The sequence below is a fragment of the Arachis stenosperma genome, chromosome 5, assembly GCF_014773155.1.
Source record: "Arachis stenosperma cultivar V10309 chromosome 5, arast.V10309.gnm1.PFL2, whole genome shotgun sequence".
NCBI classification, from domain to species: Eukaryota; Viridiplantae; Streptophyta; class Magnoliopsida; order Fabales; family Fabaceae; genus Arachis; species Arachis stenosperma.
In genome coordinates this window covers 32,382,603-32,405,237 of record NC_080381.1, presented here as the reverse complement: position 1 = coordinate 32,405,237, position 22,635 = coordinate 32,382,603, and the positions used below count along the sequence as shown (strand labels likewise).

At 37.0% G+C, this 22,635-nt stretch overlaps 1 protein-coding gene and 1 non-coding gene across 2 annotated transcripts; both read left to right on the top strand.

Moving 5' to 3' along the window:
* The first annotated feature begins 8,847 nt into the window (after positions 1 to 8,847).
* Positions 8,848 to 19,929, top strand: LOC130982650 (uncharacterized). Its single transcript, XM_057906696.1, has 18 exons — positions 8,848 to 9,283; positions 9,376 to 9,658; positions 10,553 to 10,771; positions 15,209 to 15,267; positions 15,859 to 15,996; positions 16,931 to 17,005; positions 17,077 to 17,160; positions 17,248 to 17,309; positions 17,458 to 17,527; positions 17,789 to 17,864; positions 17,972 to 18,102; positions 18,534 to 18,593; positions 18,729 to 18,803; positions 18,888 to 18,992; positions 19,065 to 19,160; positions 19,255 to 19,335; positions 19,420 to 19,521; positions 19,620 to 19,929. The coding sequence occupies exons 1-18, from the start codon at positions 9,242 to 9,244 to the stop codon at positions 19,686 to 19,688; spliced, it is 1,827 nt and encodes a 608-aa protein (XP_057762679.1). The 5' UTR covers positions 8,848 to 9,241; the 3' UTR covers positions 19,689 to 19,929.
* Positions 19,930 to 21,702: 1,773 nt separating this feature from the next.
* Positions 21,703 to 21,775, top strand: TRNAR-ACG (transfer RNA arginine (anticodon ACG)). The gene has a single exon. It is a non-coding gene; the product is annotated as a tRNA-Arg (tRNA).
* Positions 21,776 to 22,635: the final 860 nt, after the last annotated feature.

Here is a 22,635-nt window from a genome sequence, read left to right as displayed (position 1 = left end):
AAAGAGTTGAGATTGCAATTGAGCGTACCATGTTGATGGCGCCATTGATGATCACAATTTCGTGCACCAGTGCCTCAGCCTAGAAGGCTATCCCTTTCTTAAAATCATGAAAAATGGTATAAACTTTAAATGAGAATCTGAATAAGAGGAAGCCTTCCAACACTTTAAAAGCATATTAGTAGAACCCCCCAAACTCTCCAAACTCAGGACGAGGGAGACATTTCATCTCTACTTGTCCATAACGGAGGAAGAACTAGCCACGATGCTCGTTAGAGAAAATGAGCAAAGAATACAAAACCATATCTACTTCATAAATAAAGTCTTCCAGAATGCAAAGGCACACTATTCCCGACTCGAAAAACTTGCCTTTACATTACTTACGGCCTCCCGATGCCTCCGACAATACTTCCAAGCCCACCCCATTACGATTCAAACCGTCCAGGCGGTCAGGCAAGTGCATCAGAAGTTGGATCTCATAGGAAGGATGCTCGTATGATCCGTTGAATTATCACAATATTAGATCGAATTCGAGTCCAAAAATGCCACTAAGGCCCAGGTTATAGTAGACTTTATAGCCAAAATGATCCCGGAGATGAGCCCGCAGAAACCTAGAAACTCCATGTTGATGGCTCGTCGAACACCAGCTCAGGAGGAGCAGGAATAATACTGGAAAACAAGAACGAAATCTCCATCGAACAATCCATTCGACACGAATTCCTGATATCCAACAATCAAGCCAAATATGAAGTCCTCCTAGCTAGACTAACATTAGCCAAAGAAGTCGGCGCAAAAGTAGCAGCAGTCTACAGCAACTCCCAAATGGTCATCTCCCAAATTAACAGAGGCTACCAAACACGGGACCCCCTGTTATAGGAATACCTAGCCAAAGTATAAGAATTGACGGCTAAGTTTGATGGAGTAACCGTCCAACACTTTCCCAGGGAAGAGAATGCAAAGGCAGACTTACTCTCAAAGCTAGCAAGCACCAAACTAATCCCGGAAAACCAGTCACTAATTCAAGAGGTTATCAAAACACCGTCCGTCTTAGTCACGACCTCGGTTGTTCTCCCGGTCACAAGCCAGCACTCTTAGACCTTTCCAATTCTCCAATACCTCATGAACAGGACATTACCCGAAGATCCCAAGGAAGCAAAACGCTTGAAGCGGGAAGCCACGAGCTACACCACAATAGCAAGGCAATTAAACAAGCATGGACTCTCACAGCCCTTCCTTAAGTGCATTGAACCCGACGACACGGACTACATACTCCGTAAAATCCAAGAAGGGTGCTGCGGTCACCATGTGGGAGGGAAGACCTTGGCCTAAAAGGTTATCTGAGCAGGATAATTTTGGCCCTCCTTTATTAAGGACTCCCTCCAACTAGTAAAAAATTGTGACAAGTACCAAATCCATGTTGACTTCCACCAGGCCGCCCCACATCAGCTCAGTATCATAGCGGAGATCAGCCTTTTGGAACCTAGGGAATCGACCTTATCAGTCCTTTTCCCACGGCTCCCGGACAGCTCTGATACCTCATCGTCGTCATCGACTACTACAATAAGTGGATCGAGGCCAAGCCCTTGGCTCCATCACGGCCAACCACTGCCGAAAGTTCTTCCGGAGACACGTCATAACATGATTTAGAGTCCTAGAAATTATAATCTCAGACAATGAGACCCAATTCGTGGACAAATGGTTCAAAGAATTCCTAAAAAGAGTCGACATCTGCCAACAGTTCAGCTCGGTAGAGCATCCATAGATAAACGGGCAAGTAGAAGCGGCCAACAAAATAATAGTGAAAGGAATCAAGAATCGGCTAGACAAAGCCAAAGGACTATGGGCTGACGAGATTGGATCCGTCCTCTGGTCGTACTGGACCTCCCCCCCAAACCTCGACCAGAGAGACCCCTTTTCGGCTAACTACGGCCTAGAGGCCATCATTCCGATAGAAATTTGGGAACCCAACCACGAAGAACCGTGGGAGGACACGATAAGGAAGTAGAACGGGACCTCACGGACGAGGTTAGGAGCATAGCACACCTGCGCGAGCTAGTCCTAAAGCAGAGGATAAGCCTAAGATACAATCGCAGTACGATGTGACTGTACTTCAGAGCGGGAGAACTCGTCTTATGGCGAAACGACATCGGCCCCCCACCCCCGAAGAAGGGAAGCTCACGCTCAACTGGGAGGGCTCTTATCGAATCAGAGCGGTAATCAGGAACAGAGCTTACAAATTCGAGCGATTAGATGGGACCAAACTCCCGAGATCCTGGAATGCCATCAACATGCGATGCTACTACACGTAGAAGCATCCTCCCAAATGACGAGATTGAGGTCGTTTAGATTATCTTTATTCGCTTTTTCTTTCTTTTTTCCTTTTTCCTCTTTTTCATTGTTTAAGTTCACTTACTATGTTTTTTTCGGGTACTCTTTCTTACCAACATCAGGATGTTTTAACGAGGCCCAAACTTTAAATAAAATTTCTTTTAAATATTTTTCGATGTTTTGCCCCAACAAAACGGCACGAACTAAAACGCAGCTACACCAGGGGATCAATCACTCCCGAGTCCAAAAAATATGAATATCCACGACATAAATAAAACTAACACGGCCCACAAAGAGGCCCATTACCTACAAACGGTCCACCAAGAGATCTCAAAATACTCATAACAAGTAAAATGGCCAAAACGGCTCCATATCAATAAACGAGCAAAGTCATAGCCAAACAAATAGCTACAAAATAGTGTCATGAAAACGGCCTACAAACTTAAAGAAATATTACAAAAGAAAATTCATTATAAATTTACAATCTGGCCATCCTTGACGGTCTTGAACGCCCCTATCACGGAGACGTCTACACCCAGAGCAAGGACCAGGGCTTGGGCCCTCACCATCTCCTAGCAGCCGAGATTGTGCCCTTAACATCTTCCAATAACTCCCATTTCTCCTTCTTCAACTTCGCCACCTTGGCCCTCAAAGCCTCCACTTCAAACAACAACACGGTGGACTTGGACTCAGCATTGGAGGAGCACTTACCACTACAAAAAAAAGGCCTATGGTCACGGTAAAAAATCGTGACCATAGCTAGTGAAAAGGGTGACCATGGATCTATGGTCACGATTTTTTACCGTGGCCTATTCCTCCGTGGCCATAGGTCTATGGTCACATTTTTTTTACCTATGGTCACGGTTATAATTTTCAAATTCTGACACTTTAGGCCACAGTTTTTAACCGTGACCATAGGGCAATCTATGGTCACGCATAAAAACCGTGACCATAGCCATATCTACGGTCACGGGTTTGGCCGTGACCATAGCCTTATCTATGGTCACCCTTCCTTAAAACCGTGACCATAGCCTTATCTATGGTCACGGTTTTTGCCGTGACCATAGCTCTATGGTCACCCCACCTTAAAACCGTGACCATAGCCTCTATGGTCACCTCACTTAAAACCGTGACCATAGCCCTATCTATGGTCACCCTACCTTAAAATCGTGACCATAGCCTTATCTATGGTCACGGTTCATTCCACAAAACCGTGACCATAGCCTTATCTATGGTCAAGGTTTTTACCATGACCATAGCCTATTTTGTTTTATGAGATTTAATTTTTTTAAGCATAATCACATCTCAAAATGATGATAATTACAAAATAAATCTAAAAATAAAAAAAGATAATCGACAATTAAGATAAGTTGTAATTAAAGTAACCAGCTAACATATCAATATAGTTAAATGAATACACTTGTCTCAATCTTAGTTTTATACAGTGATATATACACTAACACTAAATAGACACTATTAACAAAATTGTTCCACAGGCGTGAGAGCAATACAACTTAGACTCTGCTAGGATAGATTGTTTCTGGTATTGCTATTATTTCTTCTCAACGCTTGAGAACTTTTGTTTCAGCCACTTTTCCATTTGAAAGCTCAGCACCTGCTTCATTAACATGTAAAATAAAGCCACGTTAGACATAAACACCTACATTTATTCTTCTTCAACTTAGGAAAAAAACATATTATAAAAACATATATACATCACAAAATAGAACAAAAGAATCAGAATTTTAGTGGAATGAAATAGAATGAATCAATTGCATTATTAACCATTCCATTACAAAATTTAACCATTCAAACCGAATCATTCTAAGTTGTAAATTTAATTTAATTTCTTTCTAATTCAATTTAACTCACCTATATCAAAATTTTCTCTGCTTCTGCAGCTGCTTTCGGGTTAAGTGGTAGGCCCAGTACTGGAGCTAGCACACTATGTACAACAAATGGAGTTAGAAGAAGAAGAGCATGTCATCAAAAAGTGAGGAAGCTTGAAAACTTTTGCACACAATATAAAAATAGCATGTTCAATGCTCAAAGGAAATTGCTTGAAATTCATGCAAAACATAATATTATCATGAACATGCAGAAGAAGGATGTGAATCAACCACAACAAGAATTGTAATAATTAGTGCCAACAGGAAATCTCAGAGAAAATAGGGCTCTTCTACAGTTTACACTACATATAAAGAAACCTGTTACATAATACTTGCATCTCCGCTTCCCCCCTCATATTTAGAACTTGTAGTCAACATTGGGAAATTTGTCACTAGCCTCCCATTCAGTTTAGTTCAGTGTTTAGCAGTTTGATTTAATTCAGTCTTCTACAACTATTTACATTATTCAGAATGGGGTGTTTGAAACAATTTTTTGAAGTATAATATTTATATTTTTACTTCATGGAACCTCACTACAATTTTCTGAATTATAAAGCTCCAACCATCCAGTGTATAAAGCTATGAAAGGAAGTCAACATAAATATGAACTTCTAAAATGGTATTAACTTTGATTTTAATTTGACATTCAGCATAACAAATGAAGCACCTGCCCCATGGCGCAAGTTGAGGTGATGCCAATCCAACACAGAGTGATAGAGAGAGCCAACAAATTTTACTTCTACCAACAAATTCGGCTCATTGATCATTTTTAACTACAAACTCAACTATAATTTTTCAATCCAAAGCAGTAAACAATATTGAAAAAGAAAGAATTTACAGACTGAAATTAACTTAGCTTGTATATATGTGCAGTATTTAACTTAAGAAACTAAACATGGCATATTTGAACATACAAAATCGTTCAACAAACTTTAGGGATTGTGTCAATTAAATAAATAAACTTTGCGTATTGAATTTGGATTGCAATAGAATATTAATTTTCAGTCACTTCACTTAATCAAAATTTCATGCACGAAACCTACTTCATGTGTAATTGTGTACTAACGATTTACATCAACAAAATTGAAAAAAAAATTACTCAGTGATATGTTCAGCATCAAATTCAATTTACAGCAATAAATTCTACTTCTACCAATAAATTATGCTCGTTGATCATTTTTAACAACAAACTCAACTATAATTTTTCAATCCAAATCATTATTAACTCATGTACATGAAAAATAGGAGCCACATCTTCATTAGTTACATCAGTAATCCATGAATTGAAGGCAAATAATTTCAAAAAAATAAGTAATAAAATAGCTAAATGATAACAAAATCAATAACTCTCGTCTTATTGTCAAATTGGACCACCAAATTTTTTCATTCTCAGAACTTAAATCCAAAACCACCATTAAGTGACTAAAGTATTCAGTACTTTGACGAATCTGAAATTAATTGTAGAACTCCATTTTATTGTAGGATTTGAGATGTGATAAGTATGCAATGAAAAAGAAGCAAAATAGTAAAAAGTTAACAATCTGCATTGAAGACTAAAGAGGTTGGCCATGTCAGTGAGGTGAGTCAAGGAGGAAATGGCGGAAGAAAGTTCTTCCAAAGAGACCCTTTCCTTGAAGACGTAGCGACGACGAGCTCGAGAAATGACAGGTATGAACGACGGTGCGGGCAGCGCCTCCTTCTCCTCGCAGAACACTCCTTCTCCTCTCTGGCCATGGCGTTCCTCTCTCCTCCACCAAGTTCGACGGCGACGGCACACCCCGCAGCAGCCCCAACAGCGGACGACGACGAGGTGTAGCGGCGCAAGCAGTGCCCCCTTCTCTGTCGCGTGCTTCCTTCTCCCCATGTCCTTCTCTCTCTTCCCGATCTCTCTTCCTCTCTTCTGGCGTGTGACAACAGCGGCGCTACTCACAGCTCCATGGACGGCGACCGCGACTGGGCAGCTTCTCCCTCCTCTGTTCTTCTCTTCTCTCTCGGTGTGGGTGAGGGAAAAAGTTGCCCGTGTGTGTTGTGTGAAGAGGGAGTGTGCGTATGCGTGAGTGAGGGGTGAGGGGTGAGGGTGAGGGGTGGCGGCTGAAAGGCAGCAAGAGGAGTTAGGATTAGGATTTTTGGGTTTTAATTTGAGAATAAGGATTTGAGTAACTTTAATAAACATTAGGGAATAGAGTAGTTATTAAAAATTAAATTCTATCTCAATAAAATTATTTTAAAAGTATCATTTTATTTAATTAATTTATTAATTAATTTTTTAAATAAGTATTTTAATTTAAAAGTTGAGGTAATTAAATAATTTTTTTATTTATAAAATTAATTAAAAATTTTAATTATTTAATTTAAATTATATATAATTTTTTTATTTTTAATTATTAAAATTTTAAATTTTAATTAAGTAAAAATCTAACTTATTAATTTCAAATAAACAAAAATATCTAATTGTAATTGAAAATTATATAAATTTAAATTAATTTAAAATTCAAAATCTCAGAACTTTGATTTATTTACTTTTTAGTAAAGACAATTTTTTGAGCAACGAGGACATGGCGAGCGATAAGAGATGAGCACGGTGACCCACGACGTCCGACGAACGACACAGAGAAGCTTATGATTCGTTGGACAACCTCTTAAAACCGTGATCATAGATACTTTTAGGTCACTTTCCAAAACTGTGACCATAAACCTTTTTAGGTCATCCTTTCATAAAACCGTGACCATAGACTGTTTTAGGTCACCCCTAAAATCGTGACAATAGACCCTTTTAGGTCACCCCCCAAAACCGTGACCATAAACCCTTTTAGGTCACCTTTCTGAAAAACCGTGACTATAGACTCTTTTTTGTCACTGTAAAAAATCGTGACCATAGACCCCTTTAGGTCAACCCTTAAAACTGTGACCATAGATCCTTTTAGGTCACACTTCAAAACCGTGACTATAGACCCCTTTAAGTCACCTTCCAAAACCGTGAACATAAACCCTTTTAGGTCACCCTTCTGAAAAACCGTGACCATAGACTCTTTTTGCTCACTGTAAAAAACCGTGACCATAGACCCCTTTAGGTCACCCCCTAAAACCGTGACCATAGACCCTTTTAGGCCACCCCTCAAAACTGTGACCATAAACCCCTTTAGGTCACCCTCCAAAACCGTGACCATAGACTCTTTTAGGTCACTCTTCCGAAAAAACATGACCATAGACCCTTTTTGGTCACTGTAAAAAACCGTGACCATAGACTTCTTTAGGCTACCCCCAAAACCGTGACCATAGACCCTTTTAGGCCACCCCCAAAACCGTGACCATAGACCCCCTTTAGGTCATCCTCCAAAACCGTGACCATAGACCCTTTTATGTCACCCTTTTTTGAAAAACCGTGACCATAGCCCCTTTTTGGTCACTGTGAAAAACCGTGACCATAGACCCCTTTAGGTCACCTCCAAAACCGTGACCATAGATCCTTTTAGGCCACCCCAAAACCGTGACTATAGACTCTTTTAGGCCACCTTTTTTGAAAAACCGTGACAATAGACCCTTTTTGGTCACTATAAAAAATCGTGACCATAGACCCCTTTAGGCCACCCCTCAAAACCGTGACCATAGACCCTTTTAGGCCATCTTTTTTTAAAAAACCGTGACTATAGGTACTCTATGGTCACCCTTTCCAAAAAAACTGTGACCATAGCTTTTTTTGTCACCCTTAAAAGCTGTGACCATAGAGGGTTTATGGTCACGATTTTTTACCGTGAAAAAAAAAATCGTGGCCATAGACCCAAAATGTTGTAGTGTACGATCACAAACAAGTTGAGTGAGGAGAGAAGTTTAAACTTCGAAAAGACAGAGAAGCTCGGCACCAACATTCTCGGCATCCTTCGCTGCCTTTAGCCAAACCGCCTCCGCCACCTCCAACTCTCCCTTCAGCTTCCCAACCTTCGCCTGAGATTGGTGAAGCTTGCTATCGAGGAGACCCACCTGAGCCAACAACAGCTCCGCTTTGCGAACGTTAATAGAAATGCAAAGAAGAGCCCGATACGCCGACCTCGCTTGACCAGTAACGTCACAGTCGTAAAAGTACTCCTCGGTACTAAGGAGGAGGTACTAATCAATAAAGGCTAGAGCATCAAAACTCCGATCCATTACCGACAGGACCGGTCCCTCCTCCTCCAAGTTCTCACCACTGTTACTATCCACTGACCTCCTCCGCTTCCGACTCACTTCAGTGGCTGAAACCACGACCATCTGCTCCTCAGGCCAGGCAAAGCAGGACCCCCACCTCCGGCTAAGACCATCTCCTGAGAAATGGTCTGGGAATCCGCCTAAGGACGGGAGCTACCCCTCCTTCCGTGGTCTCCATCTCTATTGTGGTTTGCCTGCTACGTTCTTTCTTGTCAGTTTCTACTTGGATTCTACCCTTTCTCACCATATCGCTGAATGACCTCTTTTGTTCCCCCCTTCACTCTATCTCTTCGGTCTCTACCATCCATTCCTCTTCTCTTGGTGTGAGGGTTGAGTCTTGATTGCCTGTATATTCTTGTCCCTCTACTTCTACCCTTACTTTCTTCCCCTCTTTGAGTATCTAATTGTTGTTTCTTCCTGCAGCATCATCTGGAGTATGTGATCTGGAGTGTCCTCCCCGGACGTAACTGCCCCTCATGAGGCTAAATGGATGCCTGGGCCAATTTTCATAAACCATGAAAATAGATCTGGTTGAGCCCACTTATCTTGGACTCGAGTCAGGCCGAATTGCCCCATAAAGCCCAAACCACCAACGCTTTTCAATCTCACTTACTACTTACTAGTATAGCCGTAGTTGATAATGGAAATTGGAGAGAACGACGACACTGATAACTGATAGTCTTACTAATACTAGCAACCAAGCTACCTTCTTCCCACTCTTCCTTTTTTTTCTCTGCACTTTTCAGCTCTCTCACTTCCACTTCCACCAAGCAAAGCCTCTCCGGTGAAATCAATAATCACTGCGTCGAATCTATGCTTCTTCATTTCTCATAATCCTCCTACTTATGGCCTTCACTTCCACTCTCTCTCTCTACTCTCACCCTCAAGTAATAACTAACTCTCTAACTACCATAACTTATCGTTTCTTCTCCCTCATATTCTACAAAACCCTAACGCCTTTCGCTCTTTCTATATGCAGGTTCGTTGCTACCGCCACCGCCGACTGCAATCGCTGCCGCTGACTGCAGCCGGTTTGGGCAAGCTCACACTGCTTCCGATTTGGAGAACGCGTGCAGCCTCCAGAGCGCGGTTTGGATGCTTCGTCGTTAAGGCCTCTTCCAGCGTTGAAGGAACTCCGGCTCGTTCCACCGGTTCTCGCAGAGTCTACCGCCGGTCTCAGGCCACCGCGGCGCCAATTGCCCCTCTGAAACGAGTTGCTGACTTTGTTGCTCCATTTGGATTGATTTTCGCCATCTCTTTTGGTATCCCTTACATAGTTTCCATTTATTCCTTTGTTGTTGTAGTTTTTATTTTTTATTTATTTTTGGGTGCATTTTTTCTTTCTATTGTAATTTGGTGAGTCTTGGTGAGTTCATATTGTTGCTTCTACAATTATATGACACATTGTCCTTACAACCTATGGAATTGACATTTGTTTTTGGAGGAAAAAAAGAAAGACGAAAGAATCATAGGGTAAGGTAAAGGAAAGGGTAAGGGTAAGGGTAACGTATATGTCAAAAAGTACTTTGCTTATTTCATAACATTTCCGAAACATATACTACCTCCGTCCCAAATAGTTGTGTATATAGCGGACCTTAAGTAGTGGGGGCAATGCTTAGTTGTGTTTGATTCATGAGTGAACAGAAAAGGTGGAAAACATAATTTTTTTTTTCAGAAAAATGTCATAGACTCATGGAAGGTACCAAAGAAGAATAACATTTATCAATTTCTTATATTATTTTACTCATATTGACGAAAAGGTTTAAAAAAATAATCTGATGAACAAAATTGTATGATGCATTGTTTTAGTATCAGATGGTATTTAATTATGTATTTAATGCAGTATCTGTAGGGTAGCATGTTGTGCCTTCTTATGGAGGCTTTGACTTTCCTTATTGTTTTTATACATCTGATAATCTTGCCTGCAATTTTAATTCTTTATCCCCTACCACACCAAAAAAAAAGGAACAAAATCCTCATTTTAGCTCTGCTACATGATATCCCCCACAGGGAATGTTTTTGAGCTTCTTAGTAATGAGCGGTGTTTTGTTGATATTAATATGTTTCTTTACTTTTTTGTCTACTGGTTGTGATTGCAAGCATGCATTATTTGTTAAATTTCATATTGGTGATACTAATTTGTTTCCAGCTTACAGTTGTTTGGAAAGTAGTGGAGAAGATTCTTTATCCAACTCCAAAGCGATTGGAGTCATCAACTGTCGAAGGCCAATCTGCTTCACAAGGAGTGAAATGGTCTATTGCTGCTGGCACCAATTTGTTATCCCAGCTAGGTGCAAAGATTGAAAGGCAATCTAAGCAGAAGCTGAATGAGTTTGCTCGAGAACTGAGGTCATTTCCAAGTATTGATATGTCAGGTATGTTGGGTGTGTTGACATAAGAAAGAATAGTCATTATTCATTGCTCAAACCAAAATCTTCATTGGTGCATTTTGACCCAAAAAATTAAAAATTAAAAACAATTAAGTTCAGTTGAAAGTTTTATGAATATCCTAATTTTCACACACTAATCTAGTGGATTTGGAGCTTCAGTTTCAGGAATTAATCTGGTTTTGAAATCCATTTTTTACGCTATTTAGATATCCACTAATTCTCTTAAACTTTACTTTAATTTTTTTATTATTTGATTGACAATCATACTCTTCATTACTTGGCTGTTTTACATATTTTAAATAAGATAATTGAGTAATTATCTAAACAAAATGGATTCGATTAGTTTTTCAGGTATCGGTAACATGGAATTTATTTTCTAAACCTGTCCTAAGCTCCAAACTTGTGAATAGATTTCTAAATAAAACATTTAACACGTTTTAAGAACTTCTAACATGAGATGAGAGATTTCAAGCTTTATTGTTGTTGACTCTATTGTAACTGAGGTTGGAGTTGAGCCTTTTTCAATCCCTAAAAGCTAAAGCTATTGGAAATTTTTGTTGCATGACATACTATTATAGCCTATCTCCTGCAGATGTACTGTGTCAATAACATTGTATTTCAAATGTCATGCATTTTACGTGAGAGAGTGCATTGAATCCCACAGTGGGTTGATATATGGTTCAAGTTCCCTCTATTGATGTGAGCATCAGATCATGCTTCTGCTTTGGGCTAACTTGAAGGATTGAATTAGGTTTGTTGAAATGAGATATTAACTACATTGAAACCATGCATACATAGTAACTAGTTGTATAGAAACTAAGCATTCTGTTGAAAGTCAGTATGTAGTTAGTAGTTTGTAACTTAGTATTTATGATAGTAGTTGATAGATATCTGTACATATATCCCTTTTAGATGAAATGAAATAACACGAGTTCTTTCTCTTACTTCCTCTACATTAACATGGTATCTAGAGCCTAGAGAGAAAATTCATTGTGCACCATGAGAGGATCCACGGACCTCTTTTGAAAAACTTCCAGAACCGTATATCTTTCCGGCCACTGGAGCATCCCCTGCCTTGTTCCTCTATCTCCAGCAGCCCAAACAACCCCTTCCAGCTTCTATTAGAACAGTTTACTCTGTTGGCCAATCTGACAAAAAATCACATCATCATCCTTGACTTGTCCTGGGATGCCCAACCCTGTCAACAGTGTTGCTGTTTTGCTATTTGTGACTTTCCGTTTTTGCCCCTGGGCATGTTCCTCCTGTGTTGCTGATATATTTCTTGTCTCCATGGCTACTACTATTTCTACTGCTACCTACGCTGGTACCTCTTGCCATGGACAAACTTGATGAAGTAGTTATGATTCTTGGGCCATGGATATCGAGTTGTACTTAATTGGCTAGGATTATGTAGAACATCTCACCGAAAAGACCGAAGAAATTGTTGCCACTGATTGTGCCAAGTGGATTAATAATGATGCCCAACTTTGTAGGATTATCAAGAATACCATTCATTCTTCTATTAAACAGATTTTTCGTGCACACGTCACTTGTGAAGCTGTTTGGACGCAGCCAAATGCACTTTGCACTAATGATACAAGTCGTTTGTATGGGGTTTGTCAAAAGATGATGAGCATTGGTTCCCCTTGTTAGATTGATGGTCCTATGTTTGCATACCTAGGAAAGATGCATGGTACTCTCCATGATTTCAATGAGTTATCGCCTCCTGCCACTTCCCTAGACAAAGATTTAGAATAACGAAGAACGTTCTTTATGCCCATGGCATTGTATGAATTACCTCCTGAGTATGATTTAATTCTTGGTTCCCCCACTATTTCGTTCCTTAATGTGGTTTGATCTTCATTACTTTGGGTTTCTGCTAAACATTCAGTTGAACTACCAATGTATCAACATCCATTGATGTTTTCTGCTCTTACCTCACAAGTCACAACCTCAAACTTGGGGTTTTTCCCAAAATAAGGGGAAGGAAAGTGTTTGGGGGGGGGGGGGGGGGGGATTGGCTAACATTGATGATTAAAATGATTTCCTGGAATGATCAGCTATCTCCATTTATCATGTTGATTTTTTTGGAACGGTTCGAGTCGAATGATTGGCGTCGGATATGATTCCAATGGCCTTTACATTCTTTCTTTGCCTCGTGTTTACAACCACTCCACCACTAACCCTCTCATAATCCATGCTTAGTTAGGCCATCCCAGCCTCTCCAATCTTAAGACACCCTAGCCACTCTAGCTTATCTAGTCTATCATGTGAGTTGTGTCAACTTGGGAAACATAACAGTAGTTATTTTCTAAGTGACAATAAACGTGCATTGTCGCCTTTTGCTTTGGTCCATCAGATATTTGGGGTCCTAGTCAGATCGTGTCCACTTCAGTATTCAAGCATTTTGACTTTTATTGATAATTATTCCCATAGTACTTGATTATTTTAATAAAAATTGGTTTGAGTTGTTTTCCACCTTTACTAAGTTCTGTAAAGAAATGCAAACTCAATTTGGTGTTCCAATACATACATTGCATAGTGACAATGCTAAAGAATACATATCTTATCAATTTCAAAATTTTATGGCGTCTCATGGTGTCTTTCATCAAACATTATGTGCTCATACCCCTCAACAAAATAGGTTGGCTGAAGGAAAAAATTGTCATATAATTTAGACCACTAGGACTCTTTTTCTTCATTATCATGTTCCTTCTCATTTTTTGAGGAGATGCTTTCCTCTCTGCATGCTATTTCATTAATCACATGCCCTCTTCAGTTTTAAGTCATAAGTCCTCACACTTGGTTTGTTTTCCTCACACTCCCATGCATTGTCTTCCTCCCCATATCTTTGGCTCTACTTGTTTTGTCCAACAATCTTACCCTAGAACTTGACAAACTTTCCACTAGGTCCCTCAGATGTGTTTTTCTTGGGTATGCTAGGTCTCCAAAGGTTTTTTTTAGGATATTTAGAGTAACATTCTTTGATTATGATCCCCTATTTTACCCATGGCTACAAAACATCATAATCCTCTTCCTCGTAGCCCAACACCTGTCTCCCACTCATCCACCTTACATTCAAATCTATCATCGTTGGACTCATGCCCGTCCTGCTGCACCTGTGCCCAAACCACACAGATATTTCACATAGGCTATTCCAAACTCACCTTCGATGTCGACTCCTTTATCAATTTTGATCCAGCCTACTGAGTTTGAACTCCTTATTGGCATTTGAAAATGTATATGTTTGGCCTGAAATTCTTCTACATATTATGTTGCTTTGAGTTATCACTGTATCTCTCCAGGATACTATACTTGTGCGTCATCTTTGTCTTGTGTCTCTTCCTAAAAATCTGGGTGAAGCCCTATCTCGTCCCGGGTGGAGAGAAGCCATGCTTGATGAAATGTCTATGCTTTAGGAGAATGATACTTGGGAACTCACCTCTTTTTCATACATGGAATCTGTGGTTGGTTGTTGGTGGGTTTATATCGTGAATATTCTCAAAGCTCACTTAGTTGCCAAAGGATTTGGCCTCATGGTGACACATTTTCTCCTGTGGCCAAGATGGCCTTTGTTTGTCTTTTCCTCACAATCGCCACAATTTGTCATTGGCCACTATATCGATTAGATATCAAATGCTTTTCTTCGTGATTCATGAAGCAACCACCTGAGTTTGTTACTTGGGGGTCTTCTAGCCTAGTTTCTCGCCTTCGGAAATCAATTTATAGACTTAAGAATCTTTGAGTTTGGTTTGGAAGATTTTCCATTATAGTTAAGCAATTTGGCATGATTCAAAGCAAAAAGATCACTCTGCTTACTATCGCCACACTCCTCGAGGATGTAAATATCTAATTGTGTACGCTAATTATATTGTTATTACGGGCAGTGACAATGACAATATAACTTGTAATAAACAACAGTTATGTCACCACTTGACCAATTGACTAATATCTCTCAACTTAGGCAAGAGGTCCCATAATAAGTTATTTATGTAACAAGCTTGGTACATATGATCTATATACTCAAGCTTGAGACGGAATGTTGATAGTCAGCAAGTAGTTGGTAGTTAGTAACTTACTGTTGATGATAGTAGTTGATAGATATTTGTATATATACCCCTTCTAGATGAAATGAAATAATACGAGTTCTTCCTCTTATTTCCTCTAATCAACACATTCATAGAAATTATCTCTCTTTTATTGTAACTTCTGACTATAGTCTGTTAGGCTCTTGTAACAGAAAGAAGTTTCAATTATCGCACGTTTTTTTCTCGGTCGTTACAACTAGGCCATTGTCCAATCTCAATTTTAATACACTCAAGGCACTTGACGCTACTATTTTAAAGCAAGGGTACTATTGAAACTTGAAAGAACTAAGTAAATTAAAGCCAAAATTCAATGATCATATGTTTAATTTGATAGGACGGAACTTCGGCGATGAAGGGTTATTCTTTCTTGCTGAGAGCTTGGCATACAACCAGGTACAGTTATCCTTCTTTATATCATTGCTTTCTTATATTGCTGGGTAATTTTTGCTCACTGTATGCTTGCAAATTTCAATTGTACTTACAAATACTTACAATAGTGTGCAGCTGTCCACATGTATTGTTAGAGTAGTTGTTTACATGGTATAATAAATTTACTAATAGCTGAATTAATTATTAATTGCTATCTTTGAGAACCAAACATAGATGTCACTTAAGATTGATAAAGTAATATGCTTTTTCCTCATTAAATAAGGGTGGCATGTGTTAATGTTATTGTAGTTGATGATGATGATGATGTAGATACATAGATATTGGCAGCAACTATGTAGTTGTAAATTGTAATGGAAAATGCTTGACTATAAGTATCACTTGTAAGTTTTTATGTTTAAGTTTTCTGTTGATAAAATAGAATATTTTATGAAAACCTGTATTTTTCATGATAATTTTGCAAGTCCTGTCCTGCTTATATCATGTTCTCTTGATGGAAGTCAGATTTAGGTTCATTCTTGATTTTTCATGTATATTTCACAAAGATAGACTTTTTTGCTATTGCTCTGCACGTCCTTAGACATACTTTCTATATAGATTGTGGAGGAAGTGAGTTTTGCAGCAAATGGAATAACTGCAGCTGGGTTGAAAGCTTTTGATGGTGTTCTTCAATCAAACATTGCATTGAAGATTCTTGATCTTTCAGGAAACCCTGTTGGAGATGAAGGAGTTAAGGTTAGTACCAGTAGTCTGATTTTTTATTATGTTATCTTGATACTTGTTGGTACTACTTTGACATGGACTAATTATGAAACAGGTTGCTCTTCGATGAAAATGCAGTTCTCAGTTTGTTTGCTTTTTCTTTCCTTTACTATAAACTATGCTAATTAAAAAATTTGTAAGTAAGCTTTCAACACGCGACACTATTTATAAACTCAGATAATTTGAAAGGAGAGAGACATGTAGGGGTATCATCTAAACTATGTCTTAGTTTAATTCATTCTAGAGAACATCAAGCACCTTGTCCTTAAAAAAGAACTTAAAACAGTTGCAATTTTGTATTGTAACCTCAATTATTTTCTCCTATTGTTTCATTGCATTGCAGATTAAGTCACGTTTAGCATATAAGCATAGCATCTTCTTTGGTTTCGTTATGCTTTTGCAATTAAATATGGTATTGGGTATTATCCGAAAAATATAGCCAAAATTGTTTTTGGAGCTTGATTCTTTAATGGATCAATTCACTTTTCAATATAGCATAGCTATTTTTATTCGAACCTGTCTTGTCTTTTTTATGGTTAGTTGACTTGTTGCTCTACTCAAGTGAAATACTAGATTTTTTGAAGCTTGACATGTATAGTCTATGACACTATGCGCTTTTATTGCTACTTTATTTGCTAGAAATCTAGAATATTTTCATATATTTTTTCCTTCTACGGTTAAGCATCTTGAACTGAATATCAAGAATCTTATGGCTTGCTTAACTAACCATGATGGTGATATTCCGAGACTTATTATTAGAGATATTTTTTAGATATATTTATTATCCACTCTTCCTCTCTTATGCCAAGAAAACAAGAAAATAAAAGAGGGGAAAAAAATGTTAGCAAGTATTCTTGATTGTTGTCATACATTAGGTATTAATGTTGTGCCATATCCTTGTTTGCAGTGCTTATGTGACATACTGGTGGATAACTCTGGCATTGAGAAGCTCCAGCTAAACAGTACTGACTTGGGTGATGAGGTACGAATTGATAACTATGATTCATTGAATGTTTGCTACATTTCTCTGAGATTGCGTCTTGTGTTATGCAGGGGGCAAAAGCTATTGCAGAAATGTTGAAGAAGAATTCTAGTTTGCGGGTTATCGAACTTAACAACAATATGATTGAATATTCTGTATGTAATATGCATAAGCTTGTACTTAAGACTGTAGAGCCAGTGCCCAAAATCTTAATGTAATTTGTTTAATGAAAATGGAGGTAGGGATTTTCAAGTTTGGCTGGAGCACTTCTTGAAAATAACAGCTTACGCAATATCCATCTCAAGTAAGTAAAAATTTTTACATTATGTTTTCTGCAAGAAAATCCTTTGATTTTGTAATATTCCCATACTCACACAGAAAAAATAAAAATAAAAAAGTAAGTTCTATTCCCTTTTATTTTGAAAATTTTCTGACATTATTACTTTTTAAAGTGGCAATTATGGTGGCGCTTTGGGGGCTAATGCATTGGCTAAAGCACTTGAGGGCAACAAGTCTTTAAGGGTACTATTATTTTATTTTTGACCAAATGTAATGCCCACATTTGCAATTAGGTCCATTTGTGTTTTTCAATTCCAAAATATACATCTTCTGTACATAATCATATTCTGAATTTCTTAAGAGAGCACCAATTGTAAGTCTTACCAATAAAATGTGGAGTGTTTATGTTTCTTGCTTCTTTATATATTCTCTTTTTACAACAAAAAAATATTTGACTATCTCATGCATTACATAGGCATGATTTACTCCAAATGTTTTGGGCAGGAGCTTCATCTGCATGGAAATTCTATTGGTGATGAAGGAGTCCGTTCTTTGATGACAGGATTATCTATCTATAAAGGTCAAACTATCTGTTGTGATGATTTCTAAATATTAACTGTGTCCTTCTTACTTGAATAATTCCATGGTAACACTTTACAAGCAGTTGACAGGTTATTTGTTTTTCAGGGAAACTTGCAATTCTGGACATTGGAAACAACTCAATAACAGCTAAAGGTGCGGTCCATGTTGCTGAGTATATCAGGAAGAGCAAGAGCATTCTATGGTTGAACCTTTACATGAATGACATTGGTGATGAGGTATTATCTCAATTGTCCACCTATTCCCAGTGTTTGATACTTTGATCATCACCAATCTTGTGAAAACTGTTTAACATAGTCCAAGTCTTGCAACTAATAGAATTGTTAAGATGCAATAGTATATGATATGTGATATCATAGCATCTTAAAATCATCTATTACTGCTGACTGTGAATTACCATATAAACTGTCAAAAGTAAAGATTCTCGTCATCTTTCAAATGCATGAGCTGCAAAACATTAACACAACAAAAGGAAAGGTGGGGTGGGGGACTCTTTTTAGAGTGACTTCCACTCTGAACTTTTGTTTTTCCCTATGTAATAACTGAAACAATTAACTGCAGTAGAATTAATAAGTCTTCTAAAGTTACATATTTAGAGGCCAATATGTGTCCTCAACTACTCATTATATTGAATGGGTTAAATCGTCAGGGCGCGGAAAAAATTGCAGATGCTTTGAAGGAAAACCGTTCCATAACGACAATAGATCTGGTAAGAATACTTATACCAGTTAATTTATATATCTTTATCCCGCATCATTCCTCCCTCTGGCATGGGTTTAGCAACCCAAAAGAATGAGGGAACATAATTTCTTGGGACATGACTTGGCTGATTTAATATTTACAGGGTGGAAACAACATTCATGCTGTTGGAGTGACTTCTATTGCTAAAGTTTTGAAAGATAATTCAGTTATTACCACTGTAAGCCTCGACAGCTTCATGTCCTGGTTCTATTTTTTGTCTTCAGTTGTTTGTTCTGACAAACATTTTATGTCTCGTTCATAGTTAGAACTTAGTTATAATCCCATTGGGCCAGATGGAGCCAATGCTTTGGCTGAGGTTCTGAAGTTTCATGGAAACGTAAAAACACTTAAGCTTGGTTGGTGCCAGGTAACCTTTTTCACCTTGAACTAATGTAAACTTTTTGTAGTGACTTATATTTCTAATAAGATGCCTTTCCAGATAGGAGCAAAGGGAGCAGAATCCATTGCAGATGCTTTAAAATATAATACTACAATTGAAACTCTGGACCTGCGAGCAAATGGACTAAGAGATGATGTTTGTAAACAGTACCTTGAATCAATTCCCCCTTCTTTCCTATTATTTTTGCGTTGGTTATCTTAGGCTGCTTTTTATGAATTGACTATTGCAGGGTGCACTCTGCCTGGCTCGCAGCTTGAAAGTGGTTAATGAAGCTTTAACCTCTCTAGACTTGGGATTTAATGAAATAAGGGTATGAATTGCTCTGGTCTTCTATATTCTTTAGTTCATGCAGAAGCCATAGCATCTCTAATTTCATATATTGATCTGATTAAAGGATGATGGCGCTTTTGCTATTGCTCAAGCTCTGAAGTCAAATGAGGATGTCAATGTTACATCCATAAACATTGCGAATAACTTCCTTACAAAATTTGGGCAGGTAAATTTGTCTTCTGATTTTGAATTTGCTTTTGTTGTCTACTTTTTCTTCTTTATTTATGTTTTTCATGGATCTGACTATAATAATACACATCACAGAGTGCTTTATCTGATGCAAAGGATCATGTCTATGAGATGGCGGAAAAGGAAATCAACATTTTCTACTAGAATAGACTATACTCTGCAATAAATGTTATATACCAGAGAATTTTCTTTTTTTTCGAGGGTTATTTTACAAATTTTCTTTTGGAACTGGTCAGAGCTCCATTACATCAATTTTTTCAGCTCTAACCATTCATTGAGGGAAAGTATAGAAATTTGTATCAGTATAGCCTTAATTGTTTAGATCGTGAACGGATTCCAACATTTGCCCCACTGAAGTTAATGTAGTGATTTTTTATTTTTTTTATTTTTATTTCACATTTTTTTCCAATATCCCTTCCCCTTTCTATGCCTTGATTTGTTCGTTCCATGCTTGTGTGTGCTTTTGCCTGTTGTATATCTAGACACTTCAACTGGCTTCACTTGTTCCAGTTTTTTTTTTTTTTCTCCTCCCATTTTTACCATTCATTAGATTTTATCATTTCATTTAAAAATAATAAATAATGGATTTGTAAATTTGCTCGTCCTAAATTCTAATCCTGAAAACCACTACCCACTTTCCAATGGAGTGACAACGAAGGAGGTGACAGCAAAGGTAAGAAGAGTGTGAGGTCTGGGTTCTATAGGAAGGAAGGGAGGAGTGGAATAATGAAAGGTGATAAAAAGAACAAAAAAGGGAGAAATAAAAGTGATGTTTGCTTGCTATCGGTGATTGTTCGAGTTTAGGGAAGACTGCAGGGAAGGAAAATTAAAGTCGTCAGAGGATGAATTTCTCTGAACGGCCACGGACGCCAGACTGCCGGAGTACGAATCAAATAGTTTTTCTTAAAAAATTCGATGTTTGCTGATTTTGAAGAGTAGCATTTGGCAAAGTTTTAGAAATGTGAAATGTGTGCCAAAAAGATAATGTACATGTGTCTTCCCTTGTAGGAATGAATGTATTAGATGCACTATGCCATTGTATGAATTTACTTTGTAGAGATTACTGGGCTTAAACATCTACACTAATCCTTTAATCGAACTTGATTAAGGGTTTCTGGCAAAAAAACTTGATTAAGAATTTGAGTTCTAGCGATAAAAAGGAAATTTTGTGAGTACAGAAAGAAAACTGTTGGGAATTTAATATTCTCTTTCTAAGACCTCTTTAAATAGTCAATTTTTGGTAATAAAATTTGGTTGGTTGTTTAATTGAGATAAAATAAAAGTATGAAAGAAATTTATTTAAATATTTACTTGTATATTATTAAATTAGTAGAACATTTTTCAATCGTACTTTTAGAATATTGACATGCAATTTTTAGCTAATTATAAAAAATTGTAAAAATAATTCATTTAAAAGCAATAGAAAAGTGTTTAAGCCTCTAGGAGGTATAATAGTTATGTACCCATAAAATAAAAAAAATGTGCATCAAAAATCAATTACCAAATTATTATGTACTTATGTATAAATACATATGTTATTTAATTTATTTTTAATATGTATTTTATATCTTAACATATATTTTATACGGATAGTTGATTTGTTGATTGATTTATTATGTACATATAACAATTGAGAAGAAAATACACGTAATAGTTGTCTTAACGTGCAATTCTTCTTTATTTTTCTGAATTTAATTTTAATACACTATTAATTTAAAATAATTTTAAATGTATATTCAATTACGTAACACTATATTAATAATAAAAAATAATTATTTTTTATATTGATTATTTGAATAATCATATATAACAACTTAATAAAATATTTTACAATATTAGTGCATACAAAATAAACTCTTCGTCTCTAGTAAAAGTGGGTATTAAATTAAAAAAATTAACGTGGTATTTTGGTTGAAATATTTGCCAGCTATTTAATTGATAGGTACATATACATCCAATATGTTGTGTAAATCTTGGATATCAGAGTGCCGTACGAAAATTCGATTCTTTATTAAAGGAATGGAATAGGATAAAATCGTTAAAATCAGGAACAATCAAACAAGACAAATGAGGGCGTAAAGTGAATCGATATCATAGGCTAAATAGTATATTCTAATTATATTACAGTTATTAAAGTTGGAAAATCGCAACCGTAAAAGACTCCATGGCCCAATGGATAAGGCGCTGGTCTACGGAACCAGAGATTCTGGGTTCGATCCCCAGTGGAGTCGTTTATTTTTTAATTTTTTAAATTATATTTATTTTTCTGATCAAACGGCCTTTGCGTGTAACGGTCAACGGTGTACACCTAGTATTTACTATTGTCTGTAGAGAACCAGAAAAACGGAAAAGAGAAACATTCGCATGGTTCAATTAGCCACATGGGTCATCACCAAATTACCAGGCTAAACGTGGTTAGTAGTTGATATAAAAATAAAATACGTCACTATTATGGCGTCAGGTACTCAGGTCTAGAATTTTTCTTTTTATAAATTCAGTAAAATTTATTTTATATAATGTAAATAATTAGAAACTTTTAAAAAAAAAAATCACAAATTTTTTTTCCATCTTGAATGTTAAGTTAAAACTTTTTTTTTTCTAAAAAATACATATAATATTATAAAATTCTCTTAAAATAAAGTTGGTTATTTTCGTTTCGTATTATATTTCAAGTGTATGTAAAATGGTTTCAAACAGTAAATTACAAAATACACGGTGGTTTAGAATCACGATTTACGAACAAAAGTTTGGTTTGAAACCACACTTTACTAGAAGTATAGTCTCAATAAATTTTTATTAAACCTAGCTTCTTGAATTCAAAGGAAACATAGAGAAAGAACAATGATGGAAAAGAATGACAAAAACTATATATCTTCTTATTGATTTTTTTTTCATTAGTAGTAAAATACGGAATTTTTACACAAATAATATAAAAATAATTAGTTCAAAATAATCCTAATAGAATCATCCAACATAGTACATCTTTATTTTATTTGTGTAAAAAAATCGAATTAAAATATAACGAAAAAGAAATCAATTAGGAAAAATAAGAGATTTGGAAGAGATTAAAAAAGGGTTATTGATTACTTTT

Bases quoted from the DNA above. Each gene is read 5' to 3' on its own strand.
- LOC130982650 (XM_057906696.1), top strand. From the start codon at position 9,242: ATGGCCTTCACTTCCACTCTCTCTCTCTACTCTCACCCTCAA. The intron at 9,284-9,375 runs GTAATAACTAAC...TTCTATATGCAG, and splicing joins CTCTCTACTCTCACCCTCAA to GTTCGTTGCTACCGCCACCG. The intron at 17,528-17,788 runs GTACTATTATTT...TGTTTTGGGCAG, and splicing joins AGGGCAACAAGTCTTTAAGG to GAGCTTCATCTGCATGGAAA.